The following is a 22,405-nucleotide window of genomic DNA, read 5'->3' on the forward strand; positions in this document are numbered from 1 at the left end:
AGCAGGGCTTCTACCATGCCAGCACATTACCAAAAACCAACAGGGCAGGAACTCAACCTCTTTAGGACCACAAGGACACAGCAGTGCACAAGTCTGGCCCAAGATCCTTCCCCTCAATCAGCAGCCAATGATGCAGTGAATAACAAGCATATCATCTTTAGAAGAGGACACCTATTTTCCTGGTCATTCATGTGTGAATGCTCAAATGAAATTCCTTATAAACAGGCTATGTACACATTTCAAAGCTGAGTTAGTCCTGTCTGCTTAATTTCTTTTCCAATCAAGGCTGGTTTTCTTTCCTCTGATACACTCCTGAGAAAAGGTAAGAAAGACTTGTAAGTCAGACTTGCCACTTCTTTTGTGCTGCAATCCACTTGTAATATTACAGACGTAATTCCCAGATATGAAAATATTAAGAACTTAATTGCAGAGTTAACTGAGCTAAATTGCACCAGCTATACAATTTACAGAAGTCTTTACTGCATCGAGCTGGCATTTTCACAGGAGCCCAAAGAGTTTAGGTGTCTCATGACCAATGATTCTCAGAGAATGAGTAATTACTTTCTTCAGGCTGTTTTTAAAATCCTGTCATTAATACCTACATTAAAGAAAACAATACAGAAATAGAAACTAAAGCCCATGATGGTAAACTTCATAAAGATCTTGAGTTCTTCCCCCTCTCAAATTTCTGATCTTTGAGTATCTGATTTTATAACTTCAATGTTTCACTAGTTTTGTACATTTCTATTTTTAGGTTGCTATGATCCTTTTCGCTAGGGGAAAGTATGGAAAGAAAACAGAACCATTTATCTAGAGGACTCTACAAACTTCAGTGCAAAAGCAAGATTCCCAAAAGACTTTTTCATCATCCTTATAACAGTGCAGCCTAACAGAGTTTGAACATTTTAATGGCTAGTGATGAAACATCACAAAACAATCAGAACCGTAACAAGGCTAATTGACTGTAGGATGGACTGCTGTTTCAATGGATTATCCCTTTGGCCTCAACCCCAATTTTAAAATGTTTCAATCCTCAATTACAGAGACACTTAATTACTTCAGTAGTCATTGAAGGGCTGAATTGACAATTCTGGAGAGCAATACCCCTATTAAGTGCAAAGGGGGAAAAGCACAAGCAGGGACACCGCAGCTGAATGTGCCTGCCCCATGCCTCGGTTCATCCAGACCTCTAGCAGCACCCACAGCTTGCCTTCTTGGGCAGAACCACCTGGAGCACCCATTGAATCCAGCCGGGTGAGGTGACCAAGAGGAAAAGATCCAGACACTTGCACAGAAAATAATCACCTGTCCCATACAAGGGTTATACACACAAAGTCCTCTGCGCAGAAGCACACAGGACAAAACAGCCCAATAGCTACAAGACGCCTTTCCTAGTCCTGCTCAGGAGCTTTGCACCAACCAAAGAGCCAGCCCACCACCGAGGACCCAAGGCAGCCTCCCAGCACCAAGAACTTTTCTCCAAAAACATCACTTGGGTGATCACCCAGCTTAACAGATTTGATAGTAGATTCTAAACTTGCTTGTCAGATACATGGGATCTTTTATAATTATTCAAATTTAAAAAGTGCAATACATGAATTGCTCTTTGCATAAGTCTTCTGTCTCCTGAGGACAGCAAAAAAACAACCAGATGTGTCTCTGTGAGTTAAACCCTTACTCTCTCTTTGCCTCAGTATGCTCCTCCTAAGTATCTGCATCATACTCTATTCCTCTCACTGTTCTTTTTTATCATCCGTTGACCGTAGAGGGTCTTCAGGGTGGGGGCTGTTGCAAACAATTCTAGGCATGCTTGTACAGTGATTTGTAAAATGAGGTCACAGTCTCAGGTGGGACATTTATTTGCATTACTGAAGTACCTCAGTAAGAGAGAAATAAGAATGGGAACTGCTAAAAATCACAACTATGTTGAACAGGGTGGGGAATGCACATGAAGATGCTTTCTGGGCATTTAAACAGGACATATGAGTGTACTTTAAGGCAAAATATGTTGTCTTAAGAGAGCATAAGAGCCTTTAATTGAAAAGCGAGGTGAGTATCATCAGGTTTAGAGCCACCTTTGACTGACTGATTCACATTATTTGAGCTACTCACAAGTTCTCATTGATGAAAGAAATCAGAATCAGAAAACAGAAAGAAAATTTCCCCAGATACATGTCAATTAATATATAAGAACCCTGAAAGAGCAGTCTGGCAACCCACCAACACAGAGCAACAAAAACTGCACTGTTAGGGGAATGATATTTAAAATAGCCATTTTGGGCAAAGCATCCTTGCAAAGGCTACTATTTAATTTATTCCAACTTTTTCTGTTAAAAATGTATCTTTATGAAAGTAAGTAAAATAAATCATACATGAAACATTACTGGCTGAAAGTGACAATGTGTATGCATACAACTATTGGTTTCTCCTACAAATTTGTGGCTCTTTGGCAATTTACATGCTTAGGAAGCAAGAGATTCTCATGACACACTGTCACTTGGCAAGTCAACTCCTCTTTAAATTTACTAGAATCCACACAAACTTGGTGTCCTTTCATATATTATTCTTCAAAGATATGTATGTCCAAACCATAGAATCCAAAACTGAGGGTATAGAAAGAATTACCTATTCAAAAGAAGGAATTCCTCAACTTTTTTATATTCTTGTATATATGCACTGACAATTTTTATTGCTCCTCATGTTCTATGTCAGAATTGGTATGGACTGAGAGGTAAAGCTCACAGTAGTAAATCTAACTGTACGGTCTGCTCCCCAGGATGGCTGCTGTTTCCTCATCTGACTTCTTATGTGGCTATGAAGTTACTGCACTTGAGCAACCACAGCTATTATTACAATCACAGCAGGCCTGGCAGCTAAGCATTTCAACATCATTATTAATTGAGCCACATAACATTCCTACAAAGCAAGTAGTATTATACTCCTTTTCAGATACAAAAGAAAAGCACAGATAACTTATCCATGCCTTGTTCCTTATCTACCTAGTGGGAGAGCCAAAATTAAAACCTAGGACTTCTTATACTACTCCTCTGTTCCAGTTACTACATGCCAGAATAACCGTTTCTGTACATCACTTGATTTTGAAAATGCAATAAATATGATACTCCTAAAATAAGATGACCTGTGACCCAGTCATGTCTCCATTAGAATTTAGGGTGAGAAAACTAATGTTGCGTGTTCTAGCATTTATACAGATATAGCAGAAGTGATTTAACAGTCTTACCACAAAAGCTATTCTTATAACATTAAGTGGTTCTTGTGCTGTCTGCAAAAATTTATGACTGCATGCTCATGTGAAGTAATAGAAGCTTGTACAATCCCCATTTCAAATCAGCAGCCCCCAAACAGGAGAGTTAGGTCTGAAAATATCAGTATCCAGCAAAATGTAGGAATCTATTCTAGGTATGACTTTGCAGCCCATGCATTCTGGTTCTTTGGCAGGAGGAAAGCTATATTAATTTTCTTGTGTTGGTCCCAGTTTGATTCCTTAGCAGTCAGACATGGCACACTTTCCCTACCTGGTGACTATGCTTTAATGAGACTTGGGATGTGGGCAGCATGCATTTACACATTTTATATTTATGCTGAAATTCTGAATTTTGCAGTATTCTTGACATCTGTCCATTGGGTTAAGTCCATGTCCACTAAAACTAATGGAAGAAATTCCTGACAACATCCCCCTATCATGTAAATGATGGCTCAGTTTCCATTATATACTGGCTTTTACCTGTCAAGGAGAAGTTCCAGTACTTCCTTAGTAGAGGCAAAGGCCCTGTATGTTGAGAGAAAGATACTGATGTAGGTAAAATCATTATCCCCAAAAGCTGTCAGAAGGTTCTCCACAAGTTTCTCCAGAGTTCCAGCTTTTATTGTCCTGATTTTGCATGTTTCATACTGGCTGACAGTATGTTCTGGAGGTAACTGGTCCCCTTCAACCTACAAAGTTGAAACAAAAACAAAGCACAAAAATCAGATAGAAGCCAGATCCCTGACACAGCTTTCACAATGAAACACAGATTGAACTCCATCTTTTCACAGGAATAGTCCATCTTTAGTTACTAAATGATTTTGTCAATTTTGGCTCTCCAAATACCAAATGCTGTATCAAATAACGGAGGTTTTTAGTAAGTTTATCTTTAAGATATTTCTCTGACCTGCTCCACAAAATATTTTATAGTCTGACTGCTATCAAGTTATCTTATGATCCCATCATATATTATTATCTAAAAGAAAATCCATTACCCACAAAGAATAATATTACTGGAGGGAACAGGGGTAATTCAGTGTCTCACTTCTAAATAAACATGAAAACTGACCACAACTTTAGCATCAGCACTTGTGATTCCCTTGCTGAAAATACCAACTTTGGGTTGCCACACATAACCTAAGGTCATGAACACATTTGGATATGAAACATTTCATGATACTTTTGCAAAGAGGGTATCAAAGTCATTTTGCGAACATGCCATTATAACATTTCAGTTTTCTCTTACAGTTTCCGTTTGGCACAATACTTGTCAACAAATCTAGGGTTTGGTGTTGGGGGCGTGTGTTTTTTAAACAGCATTTGTTTTCAATGCTTACAGCCTGCTTTAAGTCTGAAATAACTAGAAACGTTCCCTTAAATTCTGCCACTACTTAGAGGACAGTTCAGAAAATTATTTTTGTGATTAGTTTAAATACTTATTTGTTAAATACGTGTGATAAAAAGCTTTAAAAATGGGATTATAAAAAAAACGTCAACAAGAGCAATCTAACAGAAAATTTATTCTACCTTTTGGGTTGGCTATCTCTGGGAAGGAATGTTCAGACCACTAACATAAGGCAGGCCGAACTCTACAGAGGCAGCATGGGGAAGCATACAGTTCCTCTTCCGTTGCTGCTGCTTAACCGATTGACATACTGCATCCTCAGCTTGAGGAAAATGTGCTGTGACACACCTGCTCTTTTAGCTTGATCGCAGTTATATGACATGCATCATCACTATTTAATCGCTATAATCACATATCACCAGCACTAATAAAACTCCAGTAACAAAAGTAATTTTCCTTAAGAGAAAGAAATGGTTTGAGTGCATTCGAGTGTCTGCAACCATGACTGAAAAGAAAAACCCTGTCAAAAATCCCCAGACATCACTATGATTTATGTAAATAAACTATTGGAAGGTCATCTGAATGAATGAAATGTCTTTCTGAAGTATAGAGTTACTTTTATTCACATTTACTGAGTTTAGAAAGTATTTTAAGGCAAGCCTTATACCTAGCTAGAATTAATGGCATTATGCAAAGGCAAAATCAGGCCATCATGAAATATTTCAAGACTGTGAAAAAAAAAATCCTAAATCTTTTTAGGTTAGATTATATATATCAGTAGAAAAATACTACAGGAAATAAACTTGTACTGGGCATGAACACACAACTAGTCTTTGCATCGTCAATTCTCCTGCAATCTCAGGATAAAAACTAAGGAGTTCAACCCATTTTCATTGCAGCATTATTCCGCTGCAGATTTCCTCCTTACGTAAGCACTCACAGCAAACTTTCAACTGGGACTGCTGTGATGGTTCTCTTCCAAATCACAACCTTCCCCTCCTGGGCAACAGCTTCTGCTGTATCATGATACCAGATAGTAACAGTATATCATTAGGTCAGATTTCCCAGCCTTACAGTAATATTTTATAATTTAACAGCTCTTCTGGGTTTTGAATATTGAGTCAGTATTTGTACAGGTTGAGACACTCCCCTAAGTAACAATACAATCCATATTTTGGGTTTCTCCATGGTTCCTTGACAACGCATCTCAAATTCACCCTGACGAAACACAACCAGGACTGAATATGAAGTTCAGACACACAGCCAGAAACTGGCCATGAAACTCCAGAAACTGCATACTACTGCATACTTTGCTCCAGAAACTGCATACTAAGGTATGAGCTAGAAACAACAAGGCTAACAATATTCCAATGTTAACACAACACCTTTGTACTAGATTGAGGACATGAAGGCAGCATGTTAATGGCTTACAGTCACTACTGACTCTGGCTCGGTATACTGACAAAACAAAAAGAAAAAAAATTAATCTAGTCATAACATAATTAGGAATGGATAACCCACCCACTTCATATTCACATGACTACCTTCCATTGCTTTTGAATTATTTATAATAAATACCCCTTTTTGTTTTAAACAATCATAGAATCGTTTAGGTTGGGAAAGACCTTTAAGATCATCGAGTCCAACCGTAAACCTAACACTGCCAAGTCCACCACTAATCCATGTCCCTAAGCACCATATCTACATGCCTTTCAAATACCTCCAGGGATGATGACTCGACGACTTCCCTGGACAGCCTGTTCTGATGCTTGACAACCCTTTTGGTGAAGAAATTTTTCCTAATAGCCAGTCTAAACCTCCCCTAGCGCAACTTGAGGCCGTTTCTTCTCATCCTATGGCTTGTTACGTGGGAGAAGAGACTGACACCCACCTCGCTACAACCTCCTTTCAGGTAGTTGTAGACAGCGATAACGTCTCCCCTCAGCCTCCTTTTCTCCAGGCTAAACAACCCCAGTTCCCTCAGCCGCTCCTCATAAGACTTCTGCTCCAGACCCTTCACCAGCTTCGTTGCCCTTCTCTGGACATGCTCAAGCACCTCAAGGTCTCTCTTGTAGTGAGGGGCCCAAAACTGAACACAGTATTCAAGGCGCAGCCTCACCAGCACTGAGTACAGGGGGACGATCACTTCCCTATGGCCACACTATTTCTGTACAATATAGATGTCTTCAATATTATTCTAAAGCTCTGCTACTCTTGCACAAGGACATCTCATTTTCCAGCTTAACGAGGTCCAACATTAAAATATAACCTGCTGTCTGTATTAAAAAAACCAGACTAGACAGGGAAAGAAAAAATAGGAATAATAGCAGTACTCCACAATGTTCTGGACTTTCTAACAAGAAGTGGGCCCAGGCACATTTTTTTGGCAGAAAAGTGCCTCTGTCTGTAGGATGCCCTGGAAGAGCCAGGAGCATTTTGTAGGATCAAGACACAAGGACCTGCCAATGAACTGTAAAGAGTGTAGACACAGTAGGTAAGCAGAGGTCCTAGGAAACTTGCAGCCACATCTCAACTGCAAAATGGCACCATTTCATATTGAGTTTAAGCCACTGAAAGAAGCCATTCCCAGAGACCCTTTTCTGCCCATTCGCTACAGCAAACTGGACTGGAAAAGTGGTCCAGCTAAAACAGAGCCCTTCATTTCACTTGGTGGAGTCAGGTTTAACCCAGACAAGTTGCGCAACCTTGTTCACCCCACGACTGCAGAAACACACAGGCTGACACAGAGAAAACAAGTTTGGGTGCAAGATGTAAGACAATTTCTGGGAGTACTGCAGCTTTACATCTCTTCAAACAGACTGCGAAATTACATACTCGGTAACTTGGTCTTGTGTCATGAACCCATTAATGCCTTTTATAAATAGATAAGGCAATGAACAGTACTACTGCACCAAACCCCACTGTTACCCCAATGCAACCCCACAGGGAATGAACAAGATTACACCAGAGTAACTTGCAAAATTTTGTTCCACGGATCTTATAGCTGTTTTAAAGGTGTATAATTTGTTATATATTTGACTTAAAGGTGTATATAGAATTATATATGACACTGTCATTACAGAAACACTAAAAGGATATGTTGTTACTGCCACTATACATCTCCTCCATGAAAATTTTCCCTAAGCAAAACTTGCTCAGAAAAAAAATAAAATTAAATTTTCTCGCTGACTTTTAATCTTACAATTAAAATATACTTTTGAAAATAACTAGTTACACAATACAACTGCCTTCAAACAGGGAAGAAAGTCTACACCACTGTATTTAACTCTTAATTTTCTCTCCAGCAGTTTCCCCCACTCCACAATGTATTGACTTCAGGCCATATTCTACTCAGTATGTGTAAAAACCTCTCATTCACTGATGTGACTGTGTACCAAACAAGGGCAGAATCTGCTTCCAAGACTGATACGTGCACAAAATTTTCCGTTAATTGCAACACTACAACTTCCCCAAGACATCATGTTGGGAGAATGTTAAAAAAAAAAAACAAACCAAAAAACCCCCAAAACCCAAAAAAGCAAAGCAAAACAAAAAACAACCCCAAACCCTGAAAATCTAAAACTGAGTTTGTCAGCAAAACATTAAACTGCTAGAAATCATTGTAAGAGACTTTTTAGGCATTGTTTGTATTTGTATTATTTTAGCAATTGTGCCTGTAAGTTTAAAAGGAAAAAGGACTTGGCAGGCAAGCTCAATAACAGACTTTCAGAATAAGACATTGTGGGCTGAGTTAGCATGCTAACAGGAAACTACTCAGTCTGGATTTAATCAAGAGGCCATCTCTTCACTGACATAACCAGGCTACCCAAAAGCAAAAGAGTTTTCATGTTTGCTTTTGTGCTGTCTGCTCAGAAAAATACTGTATCTACTGCTATCAAAAGATGTTCGTAAAGCTCTTTGCAAGTTTTGCAGTGGTGCACAGTGATCATTGTTATGTGGTACCAATTAAAGCCACTGGAAGTTTTGCAGTGTTTTGTGCATCGAAACAACAAAAAAGGCTCTCCAGCTCCTTCCGTTCATCTCCTTCAACAACATGTCCAGCAGTCAAACAAAGATGCTAGACCCCAACATCTCAGGGCTTCAGTAAGGTTTTCTTGGTCCTCTACAAGGCTAAAAATAAACATATATGGCATTTTCTAGTCTGATTTATTTTATGTTTTTTAAACAGTCTCTCTTTGATTTTTCAGGCAATGGATTATGGCCTTGATAATCTGCAAGTGTAACTGATGAGAAAATAGATTCCTACCAGATAGACAGCGTCTTTCAAAAGCAAACGTAGAAAGATTGAACTGAGGTATATTCTTGCAAGTCCTTATTTTTTGAGGTTGCGCGGGTACTAATCTAGTGTAATTCGAACATCTTTACTAATCCTCTGCAATGCTGTACCTTCAGAGGTGGCCACTCTTCAGGAGATCATCTTACAGCTATAACAGCACAAAACATTACCCACGTATACTGGGTAATGTTTCAGTTCTTACTGAAACAGGAGAGCTCCATGCAGACTAAAAAACATGCAGGCTAAAAAGTTCCTTCAAACACAAACCAGCCCCAAAACCAGCTGCAGATGCCCAGTACTGAAGGAGCTATAATTTGGTTCCAAGCTGGTTACAATTAAGGTCCTGACCTTGCCCCATACAGCCTGGCTCCTGAACCCACACACAATCTCACTGACTCACCAAGGCATTTTGAAAGTGCAAGATAGCCACACGCACAATTCCAGGATGAGGAAGAGATACAAGTATCAGCATAATATCCAACAAACATCTTCTTTCTGCAACAGCCCCCAATACAGGGCTTGAATAAGCAAGTCATAAGTTATGAGCAGCTTGTTACCAGCATAGCTTGTCACTAGGTGTGTAAAAGCAACAATTCTTTGAGAGACACCGTGTGCAACCTTCAATACCACAATCTCCATTTCCTATCAGTCCTTCTCTGCAAGAACTGGCCAAGATACGCTGACCTCTTGACATTCTGCCTACTGATGACAGGAAAATAAAGTAAAACCTCCACATGCCCCAAAGTTGCCAGGTATTTCACTCAGCTTGACAGCCAAAATACAGATCTGGATCCCACAGCCTCATGGGCCAAAGGTACAAACGCTACCTGTAAACCTTCAATAGGATTATAAATTAATTATAAACTCCACCGTCTCCTAAATTAATGATACATCCTAGCAAGAGGGAGTAAAGACTCAAGGTAAAAAAATAGTCCAAATTCTGAACAGTACAAAAATAGGCTGCTACCCAAATAACGACATACAGAATTGTAGTCATTATTTCAGAATTATCACTGGAAACAATTGCTTTTACCCAACAAAACACTGATCTGCAGTTTTTTTCCAATTCAAATATTATCTGTTGAGATTCTGAAAGTGAGAATCGTGGAATGAAATCAATGTAATTGTTTTTCATTAGGCAGAGTGGAAAAAAATATCAAAAGAAAACAACTGGGATGAACAATAAGTAAATGAGATATCAAATGTTCTTCAGACTTAGTAATTTAAAACGTTACCACTTTACTAAAGACTTGTTTTATTTAGAAATTCTGCAAAACTATTTTCAAGAGCACCTAACTAACTAGTGTCTCTTAAACGCCATTTTTACTGGTTTTGACAGATTTTTAAATGCTTTTGACTTTCCTTGAAACTTACAGCTTTTCCAGATGGGGAGTTTTCCACTCTACCTATTTTTAACAGCTTACTGCACAGACACCCTATGCTGGAATAAAACTGCCTGAAGTGCAGTAACATATAAGTTAACAAAAAATAAGGCACTCTAATCAAGAATGACTGTTATTTCACTGTTTGCCTAAATGTGAATCAGCTTTAATCTTCTGAAAGTAGGAATAAGATGCTTTTTGTGATTTTGCCCTTACTTTTTTTGATATTGCTTTCTTACACACAGGCTCTCCAGCATAAGCCTTTAATATCTACACTCATCCTTGGGGGGGGGGGGTAGGGGGAAGGGGAAAAAAAAAATAAAATCATGGGATGATTAAGCTTCAAAAGCTCCAGAAATACAAGCATCCACAACACCAGTCTGAGAGAAGAAAAATCTAAGGCATCCTTCACTTAACATGCAGTCACACATCACTTAAAAGAAAGTAGCAAGACAGATGAAACAGAGTTGTTTGAAGAACAACTGGATTCCATGGCAAAAACACACAGAACTTAATAAGATGTCTTCAAGATGTCTTCAAGTAAGACTCCTACTCACTTTATTCAAGTATTTTTGTAAAGAACAACTTGCAAAGGTATTAACAGCTTATTTGACCTAGCTTTTCCTTCCAACAAAGATCTTAATGAACTTTATAATTGAGCCTGCTCCCCTTAAAAAGGAAGAAAGTAAGATTGTCCCATATGTATATTGACAGATAAAATCCACAGCAGCTGACAATCATGCTGAACTGACTCAAACTTGCACACATTGTGCTGACTCCCCCCGTCCACAACACATGACCATTAGAAAAAAAACCCAACCCTGTGAAAAGTGGTAATTTTGCACTAACAATACCACATAACAATGCACATTAGAAAGAGCAGTGACCGGACTAAGCTTATCAAATGAAGTCACAAGCATCTCAAGTGTTGTTAGGGTAGGCCCCCGGGTACACATCCATGTTTCCTCTTGCAATCAGTTCTGCAATGCTGGCAGTACTTAAGAGCCTTGCATCCCAGTGCTCTCTTCTCTGTCCTTGTCCTCCACTCTGCAGAACTGTCAGCCTGGAAAACAGCTTGCATGAGATAAGACTTTGAATTTGAAGCAGAATTTCCAGTCTAGGAAACCGTGGCTTGAAATGCAGATTTTGGGTGGCCAGAGGTGGGATCTCTTGCAGCCTGCAGACTCCAGGCAGCATAGATGCTTGCCTTTGCAAGAGCGGCTGCTTTTATCATACAGTGCACTTGGAAATAAAATTACTATGGAGCTCTCCACAAAGTGCTCTTCACTTCGCTAACTCCCATTTCCTCATTTTGCATGCTGCTGCAAATCAGAATTCTGCATGTTGACTGCACCAAACTCAGAAGCCAAAATAACTTTATGAGCTCTTTCCTATGATCTGACAGCTAGGGATATTCCTGGATTTCCAAAGCTCCACCCTTTTCCTTTCCTTTCTTACCACATAAATAACCTTTCTTGGCAGCAACCCAGAGTTTCCAGGACCAATTAATTCCATGATCATTATACAAAAGGCATTCTCATTTTCTCCTATCCTTAGAGCTCACAGCCTGGCTGGTATCTGTCTGAAGAGCTGGCAAACAGTAACAAAAGCTGTGGGTCAGATTTAGAGGTAAAAAAAAAAAAAAAAAAAAGAAAAGAAAAAAAAGCCTCTTACACAAACGCTGTTGCTCAGTTAGAACCCTTTCACTCAGGCACCTTGCAGCTACTTTAAGCCACTCTGGGGAAAATAAGAAACAACATGCATACCATGACGCTGAGCTGTGCATTCTCACACCTTCTGAAGTTATGCAAATTTAGACTCATTTGGATATCAGTGAACTATGTGGGACTAGCTCTAAATGAATCAAAGCAAAAGTAAAGAAGCCTAATTTACACATCACCTCTCACTGCATGCATCTAAAGGAGTTTAAGCCAGTGATTAAGAAATTCAATCTTCAAAGAGGTCTACATTAAAATGGCATTGTCCAGCTCTTACAAATGGCGGAACTTATTCAGCCATGAGAACATATAAACTACTCCTCTGAATTTGGCCCACTTCTTAGAAGCATCTGTGCAGCAAAGGAATGTAGCCATATTTATTATTCAGTGAGAATCAAGTCCTCTGAGAGGTTCACTATGCAGCATACAAGCTTTTTAGAGACCCAAAATTGCCCTAACAACTTAGCCCCAAATCTCTGTCTCTAGCTGTCTTGTATGATTTATGCACTTACCTCCTCATTGCTTCCTACCTACAAAAAGTTCCTTCTCATCCTCTCACCTCTCTTGCTAGAAGAACTTTTAACAAGATCAAGACAAACCCTCCCACCCTCTTCTTTTGTCTGACTTAATCTTCATTGAGTTAACTGAACCTGAAACATCAGATTATTTAAACTCTTTTCATTTTTGTTTGTCGTGTTTCCCAGTTGTACAGTTCACCACAATCTTGTTCTCTCTTAAGCATGCCAGGGACATATTATTTTCATAATAAGTCAGTATGTATAAATATTCCTTGTCTTGGTTTTGATCAGACATTGAAGCTTAGCAAGTTCCTAATTTAAAATAGAAAAGCAAGAAAAAGAAACCAGTAAGTCAGGTAAGACTCTTAGTCATGTGCATCTTACATTGTTTGAGGAATAGCTGTCATCAAATGACATTTACTAGAAACACTTCTAACCCAGCAAACAAATGTCCCCCATGTTAAATATCTTTCCAAAGCCCTCCTGTATTAAAGGAGAAATATTTCTGTAAAACTTAGCATCCTCCTCTCTTCAGTGCATAGGAACACCAAAACGTCCAATCGCCAAACTGAGCAGTAAATACATACTCAAAATAATAAACCACTAAGCGAATAGGGCACGGGAATGAAGGCAAGGAAACAGGTTTTATAGCCCATTTGGGCAGTAAAATCAGGCCATTTTGTAAAATATTTTGACTTCTGGAGACAGAGGAAGTGTTACATAGTGTCTCTATGAGGGAAGAGCTCTACAGAGAGTCTTGGGACTTGCATAAAACAGTCACTGATTAACTGTCAAAACTAATAAAAGTTTTTACAGGTATAGATTATAGAATGTCCCTAAGAGAGGGAAATAGAAAGCTGGGGCAGTTCCCCTGTGCCCCAGAAACAGTAAATAGTAATTAACTGTTTCTGCTAACAAACTTTAACTTCTCTTCCTCCCTCCCCACACTCTCACTGCTTCCAGTCTGTCCTGCAAATTTGTAGGTGCCAAAGCCTGCTTACAGTTCCCAGACTGAGTTACTTACTAGGAACCATAGAGGAGAAAGGAAGGGGTGTTGAGCGGGAAAAATAGTACAAAAGGTAGCAGACAGCTCAAATATTTCACTTGACTCTGAAACAGCTTTCAGTAACCATGACTATAGATTACAGTGATAGGTATACTGTGCCTTCTGTCTGAGGAATACTCAGAGGTTCAAGCTCACAGCACAGCAAACATTGTATTTACATACAGAATGCAAGTCTCAATTATGATTATCTGAAAACACAGCGTAATCAAGCAGGATGTTTCTACTGTTCACCACCCCAGAAGTTAATATCATCCATATCTATAAAATGTTAGACAAATCAGATTACACAGCCAAATACGCGTTTGGCCACCACTAAGTCTAGCCAGAACTAATAGCCAACCTTTGCAAGAAATGCAACTATTTTATCTGCTCACAAATTTTAACTAATTTCAAAAATTTTAGCTGCACAAAGCAGAACATCAGTTAACTGCAGATGGTAGGGAGTTTGGCTCTTCAGATGACAGTCTTGCGGGAAGAAGAGTCCCTCCTGGGAGGTCTTCAAAGGTGGCTCAAGAGACTCTTAGCACTCTGGAAATTCAAGCCATGGTAATATTAGCCCTGGTAGAGCCATACGCAAGACTTCTGTGTGCCTCAGTTTTTCCAGCTATGGAAGGGCAGATTAACACTGACCTCCTCTATAAAGTACCTCAGAGTCCATAGATGACAAGTACTCTATAAAACTAAGCAATATCATTTCTACACTGAGTCCATATGGCAGATGTAGAAGACCACCAAACCAGCCCAGTTTTGTTGCAACAAGCAGACTGCAGAAGCTAAAAATTGCAACTGAAAACATGACAAAATGATGCATTCAGCTTAAAAAGCCAGATCCCAGCCCAGTTCTTTGTAGGTCTACTGAGAGCTTGAAAACAAACTGCCTCTTATTGAAATGAAAACTTCTCCCGAGTTCCTCCTCACCCATTTTACCATCTTTGGAGGAGTCACCTGCCAGTGTCATGCAATACCAGTAAGTCTAGATCTTAATAAAGGGTTGAGACACTAGAGTGGTCAACAGAAGAGACCTTCACATGGCCTTAGCTTTCGCACTGTTACCGAGCGATTGCAGAATACTGTCATGAGCCAACAACTAAGGGTACAGCAAGCAAGGAGTAGTACAAACCCAGGTGTGAACAAATACTTTGAAAAAAGAATACTGTCAAAAATCATTGTGATATTTTTGTTAAATGACATGATACACTGATATGCATCGTAAGCAGCCAGGTTGAATACACATAATGGAATTCACTTATTAGTGTGTAAGCCTCCTACAGAAGAGCTAACTAAACTCTGAAAATGTGGCATAAATGGCTAAGGCCATCAAATTCCCAACTTTAAGAGCATTTCTAACAAACATGAACACACACAGGTAATAACCTACCTTCCTTACTTCAATAAATTAGGCAGCTTAGGCTAAATTAGTGACCTAAAAGCACATATTAGCCCCTTTGTGTCCTTCCAGGACTCCTTTTGTATGCAAATATTAAAGAACTTTATACAAGGCAGACTGTATAAGCTAGTAGAAGTCAGGTTACCTGATTCAAGGACATGTGACAACACTGCAGCCTCTACACAGAATACTTTCTCCTATTTTAAACTAATCTAGATTTCAAAGGCCTACAGCATTGGACCTTTCTCCCCATGTCACCCACATCAATATCCTTCCAGATATAAAAACTACAGCTGCTAAAGTCATTGTCCAAGCCCATAAATAAAATAGTCTGCCTTGAAATTGAAAGCCTTGTCCTTCAAGTCTTTGTATGTAACCCTGTTCCAAGCCTCTTCTCGTGGTCTCATCTACCTCAATGCTTATGCCGCAATTACTGTATGACTGCAATTTTAATATTGAGTCCCCTCCCATCTCCCTAATTCCCTATTTTATTGTTATATGACCCTTGATTATTTTGACATAAGGCTAGACATCACAGGATTATTTCCAGTACAACTGAATTTTGATGCCACTTAATACTGCTATGATATCAGCCCAATGACATCACCTCCACACATAAGTTGAAAATTCTCAGTTACCCTCATAAGCTACCTGGATGTTAAAGATGACAACAATTCTATGTCTACCCTAAGAAATATCAGAGGAAAGCTATTATACAAATTTCGTTTGTGAAACACTGGTCAGTGAAGCCATTTGTCATCCTCCTTTCATGAAAAATGCTAAAAAAAAAATGTTGTCATTCCTATACTTGGCATTTATTAAAAAAAGAGAAGAGATGACTGATATTACCACTAACACAAATTTAATATGGCAAGAGTCACACCATTTTATGAAAATTATAGGTCAACATGAAAAAATTGTATTTTGACCATTCAGAAATGTAAAGACCATTTTTCACCAGTACCTATGTTGTTGGTAGTCAAAAACTGTGATAATTCTCCTGTGAAAAGTCACTATTTTTTCCCCCTCCGGGAATGTAATGTAATTTAATTGTAGAGCTCATCATCACTTTCTGCTCAGTCAGTAGAAACAAAGAACATCCTGTATGAGACAGCAAGCAACACTGCTGAACTCAAAATGGATTTAAGGATGCCACAAGTAATAATTCTGTTGCATAATAGTAGCATGAATGCACATTACATAACCCAAAATGGTTTTATTCATCCTGATTGTATTGTTGGCTTTCCTTTCACACTGTAAAGCTTGCTCAAACAGTACACAGAAATTAAAATTATACTGACTCAGGAAATCAGTGTAAACTGCTACTGCACTTGGTGTAAACAACAAGGCAAGAGTGATAGATTTTAATAGTATGAATAGCTGGAAAATAAAACTGTAGGTGTGGGGAGATTAAATACATGCTGACAGAGGAGAAAATATTTAGCAGAAGACTGATGCAGATTTTAAAATAAACTGAACTTGAAACATAAGGTATTTCTGTGGAAGAAAAAATATTCAGGAAATGTTGTTACATGTTCCATAATAATTAATGTGAGCAATCTCTATTGCCAAGCTTTTTTAATCTTTTCTAAAAGAAATAGGTTAGCAGTAAGGAAACCATGTTTATGACCACAGCATGAATACACACCTAAACTGCATTATAAACTTCATTTCAATGGCTGTGCTTTTTACTACCCTTTGTTTTGAAATGAAGAGACCTCTCCAGGGTGGGGCCTGAGTAGAAAAAGCAGTAATAGTAAGTTAATGTTACCTAATATTAAGAGTTACCAGCTTGAACATTTATTTAAGTGCTGAAAGAGTCCAAAAATATTAGTTCAATCATTAGTTCAGGCCAAACTGCATTTTTACTACATTATCTAAGGGGATCAGATTATGGAAGCTCTTAGGATTCTTCTCTTGTACACATACACGCACATATAGAGAAAGAGAGTGTCTATGTATGACTACATGCGTGTCTGTATGTACCATATTTGTGATAGCAACATCCTTGTGCCAATTCTATAGGTATCTTCTCTGTGACAAATTCTGCATTTTGTATGACAAACTGCATAAGCATATGGCAACTAAACATATTGCATACCTACACAAATTACTGCCTTCTTGTAACTACAGCACCCGGCCATTAACCCATCTGTTCTGACACAGCAGAAAGCAGCACGGGTTGCATGAGCTGGCGCTGAACCCGCTGCAGACATTTGTATTTCAGTTTAAGAATACTATGTTGTAGTTGAACTTAAATCCTTAGGCAATGGACACAAATCAAAACACACACATAATTATGTGGAAGTATTGAGTCAGAATGCAAAATAAGTATAGCTTACAAGTAAGGGGGAAAGAAAGAGCAAAAATGTCAGGCTGTAAGATAAAACAGAAATCGTCCACATTTACTGTCTGGTTTTTTTTTTTTTTTTTTTTGGTTGTTGTTTAATTATCCATCAGGAGTTAATAACATACCTCTGTTTTTCTCTGTCCTGTTCTAACTCTATGGCCACCTGATGTTTTCCGAACAAGATGACTGTTTTTGCACAAAGAAGAATGCAAGCCTCGTGGTTTAAGTAAGTGTGCAAGAGTTCATTCACATTTTGTATGCTACAGGGAGCCAGCAGACCGAAAGCACAGCCAGAATCAATCTGAAGCACTCAATGGGAGGAATGCAAAAGCGTAAGATCTGACTTCCAAATGAAATATGTTATTGTTACTTATGAAACATTTCCAACAGCAGCACAATGGCTGCCATGTCAAAACATAGGACACCATTCCTGCCCTAAAGGGTTTCTACTCTAAAAATATAAAATGTATCACAGGTAGAGCCAGAGATTACTACAAACCAAGCAAACAGACAAAAGGATGCGTAGGCATATCGTCATAATAATTTTCTTGTTGTATTTGTGTGTAATATTTAAACTGGCTTCCAAATGCAGCTCAGGAGCATTTAGTTAACTAATCTCTTTTGCACTGAAGACAACAGTTAACCCTGAAGGGTGTAGCAACTTGTCATTTGCATCCCAACACCAACAAAGCTTTGAAATGTTACCAACCTCACCTAGTAAGCTTTATCCAGGTCAATACTATAAACAACTGAAGGACATTCTGCACTTAATTCGAGTCAAAACAGAAACTCAATATGATTCAATGCATGCAAGCTTTTATGCAAGTTTACGTGGGGCATAGGAGGAAATAAACCCCTAGATAACTCTTTAACATGTGATGGCCTATTTCTGCTTTAGGATATATAGATACTCAGAAATTTAGATCATTTATTTTTAATAGTCAGGAGGAGTCACTGAGATCGGGAAGTCTAAGCTACTACATGAGATATATCACAAGTCTCCAGCTGAAGCCCAATAGCTATGATACTTTGAACACATCTCAAAGCATTCAGTCATTCCATATCGTTCAATCATTCTGAGACCTTTCAATAGAAAATGCCACTTTATAATAAAAACATGTTGTTTTACTTGCACAAAGAGCCCATGGACTCCCTAGAAAGGAAGAAACAGCGATTGACTGGGAGAAAGGTTGAGCCTTCATAAGGAGAAAGGCAACTGTACAAAGCAGCTGAGGGGGTAGGAGGGGAAAAGAAAATAATCCTTTAAACTGCTTTCAGAACAAAAAGGTGGGAAGAACATAAGAGGAAAATAGATGAAAGAATAGAATATAATAACAGGATCACTACGCAAAAGCATTTTAAATGCCTACACCTTATTAGTGCCATTGTGGCCCAGTGGCAGCGTTGCCAGCTGTAGTCCACAGGCCATGAGCTGGAGACCCACGCAGCACTCGAAGCCACTGCAACCCACTGTGATACAGCAACCCACTCCACAGGGGAGGCACTGCTCTGCATGCTGCGTGGCACACTCCTGGGGTCCTGCTAGAAGGTTTTAGGAAGAAGGAGATAAACCCTGGTGTCTCATCCAACACCCTTTCTCTTCACAGAAGGGATTAGAAGAGCCAAGCCTCTGCATCCGTAAGCAGAAGAATATATTGCTCTCTAACATTTCAATGGTAAAGATTGTACAACAGAGTCACAGGGCATATCAGGAGGATCTTGCTCTGCTACAGAACTTTTCTTGCATGTCTGGCACAGTAGAAGAGTTTTCTCTCTCATAGGTTTGAAGGCTATATAGTTGTATTAAAGCACAGGAGTTTGCCTCTACACTCCTTGGATCACTAAATCTCAAAATTAATAGTAAGTATATTACAGGTGAGAAAATTAAACCCCCAGAAGATAAGTTGGTCAGTTCAAGGCCCAGGGTGAGTCATTAGCAAATGAATACTGAGCACAGGACTCCTGACTTGCTGTGCCTTTCTAAATCCGGTATCACAATTGTCCACAAATTGGTACGACAGTGCCATTACACGTAATAATTCATGTGCTCAATATCACATACTGCAAACAGTTTATTCTCAGTGAAGATTTCACATTATTTCTAATTCATGGGAGACAAGTGGAGCAGCAGCAGCTAAGGGACCACTATCACAAGTTTCAGTGGTGTTTGCAGTTTGCAATAACTTCTGCACTGATGCAGGACTGAGATACACAGAAATGATTGCAAAAATTTGGACATAAATTGGTATTTGGACACAAATTGGTGGCAAAGAGAGGCAAGTAAAAGCTCCATCGAACTGTAACCCAGTAACTTGACAGAGCAAAAGTTTAATGACTGCTACCATGCAAGATGGCAGAAAGCTTCACACCTAAGGTAGAGGCTGCCAAAGTTTCATTTTGATTGCCAAAGCTGTTAAAGGGCAGCTACACTCTGATGGGCAACAGATGGCTTATGCAACTAAATGTAGAGAAATGTAAGAGGCCAGCAAAAAAAGTCTGTTGAAAGTACTACTCTCAAAGGTCACACTGTGGCACACAGATCAGAGAAAAGATCTGAAGGGTTAGAGTAGGCAGAACATTAAATCTTTCAGCATAACGCTTGGAAGCAGCAACAAAAAGCAAACAATTCTGCAAAGTATAAATAAAGGGTACCAAAGCAAGTCAAAGGACATTATTCTTCCACCGCATAAAAGGTCTGATGAGGCCACATGTAGAGTGCCATACTCTGTTCTAGCTGCCTTATTTTTAAAGCGGCTATTAAGAAGTTGAATGGGGTAAAGCAAAGGGCAACCCACACGATTCCTACATTTGCAGTCTAAAACAGCAAGGATGCAAACTTTTGTTTTACTCATAAAAAAAAAAAGCAGAATCTGAGCACCCGGAGTTCCCATTGACCAGGAGGAGGCTGCAGGACTGCTGGAAAACAGGCCCACAACAAAATCCCATACTATGTTGCAATATGGCCCTGACATATTCTGGACATAAAAGTTCTCATGATTCTTTTTATGAGTGCCTGTGTTCAATTTTATTCTGCCTCGTTAAATATTTGCTGCAAACAAATTGAAACCAGAACTTTATCAACAGCAACACATAATAATTGTCATTTTAAACTAAACTAGAGGTTTTTTCCTCTGACAATGGCCAGATGCTATAGAGGAAGGTGAAGAAATAACACCCATAACATACAGAATAATGAGTCTAAAGGTAAAGACTCTTCTTAACTGCAGGAATTGTTTGTTTTATACCTAAATCACAAAATATTAAGTGTCTTGTGTTTTAATTATCGTATAGTATTCACGCATTTGTTCTCATTATTTATATAAATGTCTAATCCTTTCTGAATCCTTCTAGACTTAGTTGGACTCAATTACTTTGTCCAGCGGCGAGTCCTTCAGGTTAATTGCATGCAATGTAAAATTACACATTTCTGCTCCCCCTCCCCCCCCCCCCCCCCCGCTTTCAAACCCACTAAACACTCCCTGGAGATAAAGCGTCCCTTCTCCACTCGCTGTTTTAAAAGCCTTCGCTGTATCCTCCTATTCATTGCCAGTATCGAGCCTCAAACCTGTGAGGATTTAACAAATGCGCTTATCATTAAACCTGCACATCAACCCTAGTTGCACTAAGACGCAAATTTAACAGTCCTCACCTTCTCAGTGTCTCCAAATGCCAGCAATCCTTTCCCATCTGTGGATCTCTTTTCTAGTTCTCTTATCTTTGAGATGAGGGAACAAGCATCAGGAACGAGTGAGGTGCTACTGTAATCTCCTTAGTAGTATTTTCTAAGCTTCACTTCATTCCCTGCTACAGCTTAATATTTGAGCTTGCTTTCACAACTGCTGTTGCACGGTGGGTGAATGCTTCCACAGAACTCTGGACTCTCAGAAGTCCAGGTCTTCTCCTCAAGTGGTTTTAATTAATTCACTTCTGGTCCTAAATTGTTTCAATGTGCTGCTGTGCACTGTTAAGCAGCTGCTCCTTGCAGCATATATGCCACATGTGGAGAAGATATCCATGTGATAACACTATGAAGCCACTAAATAAATATTACCATGCAACTTTGATAGCTAATCCATCTCCCCCAGAACTTTTTCTAACATTTCAACCTCTTCAGCAACCTCAAAAAATAGCCTTTTTGAAGTCACATAGACCCAGAAACACTTTTTTCTCCTCTCTTTCCTACCTCCCCAGATAAAGGGGAATTCTACCAACTCCCAGGCAACAGCACTGCTTCTGAGTTTTAAGCCCCACCCAAATCATACTTTTGTGCTCTGTTACATTACAACATATTTCACATAGTCTGTCTGGTGAAAATCTGTGGCCAAGCTTTGAAAGTCATTTGGATGAAAGATGCTGTAAGAACTCAAGATCATTGTCATTTTACTTGGATATGTTTTTACTTTCCTTCTGGTCCTTAAATTACTGGTGGCATGGTGCTGAACTGAACTATAGGTGCTAGCATGAGTTCATTTTGGTCTAGGGTAAAGTGATTTCCTTAAACAGTAAATGGATTTCTATGTCCAAAATGGAATTCCTCACTATAGCTTTAAAACTTTATTTAAAACAAACAAAAAACAAAACAAAACCCCACAACCAAAAAACACCCCACATTCTCATACATCTCAATAAAATTCTTATTCCAGAAGGTGTAAAAACATAACACAGACTTTATATTTCAGCCCTAAATGCTGGCGTACCACCCATGAAGAACTACAAGTCACGTCTCAAAAGCTTGTATGGCCACTGAACATGAAAAGAGAATATTTTGGGGGTGAATCAAGGGCAAAAGAAGTTCTGGGAGACTGCAGGGGCAAACCACGATGACTCCCTGGAGAAAACTACTGGTCAGCTGCTCAGCCCTTAAGGAACGAGGTCTAGATGTATATGTGTTAACTATGAGGAGATACAGAAAAGTATGCAAATAAAACATATCAAAATACCATCCCAGGGTTCAAAGAATGGTCTATCAGTGCTGTCCACATCCACTGGACAAAAGCAGTTTTGCTGCTGTCTGAGCAATCCACTAAGAATATAACATTTCAAATGCAAGAGAGAAGCTTTGTTTTTCTGGTGTTAA

General features: G+C 39.1%; 1 protein-coding gene across 1 annotated transcript in view; it reads right to left on the reverse strand.

Annotated features, from left to right (window-relative positions):
* Window positions 1-22,405, reverse strand: part of RGL1 (ral guanine nucleotide dissociation stimulator like 1) — an 84,591-nt gene that overhangs the window by 50,074 nt on the left and 12,112 nt on the right. The window contains exon 3 of the mRNA XM_075507840.1: window positions 3,746-3,954. Coding sequence (XP_075363955.1) covers window positions 3,746-3,954 — 209 coding nt within the window. The remainder of the gene's footprint in view (window positions 1-3,745; window positions 3,955-22,405) is intronic.

This window comes from Mycteria americana, chromosome 7 (genome assembly GCF_035582795.1).
Source record: "Mycteria americana isolate JAX WOST 10 ecotype Jacksonville Zoo and Gardens chromosome 7, USCA_MyAme_1.0, whole genome shotgun sequence".
In the NCBI taxonomy this organism is placed as follows: Eukaryota; Metazoa; Chordata; class Aves; order Ciconiiformes; family Ciconiidae; genus Mycteria; species Mycteria americana.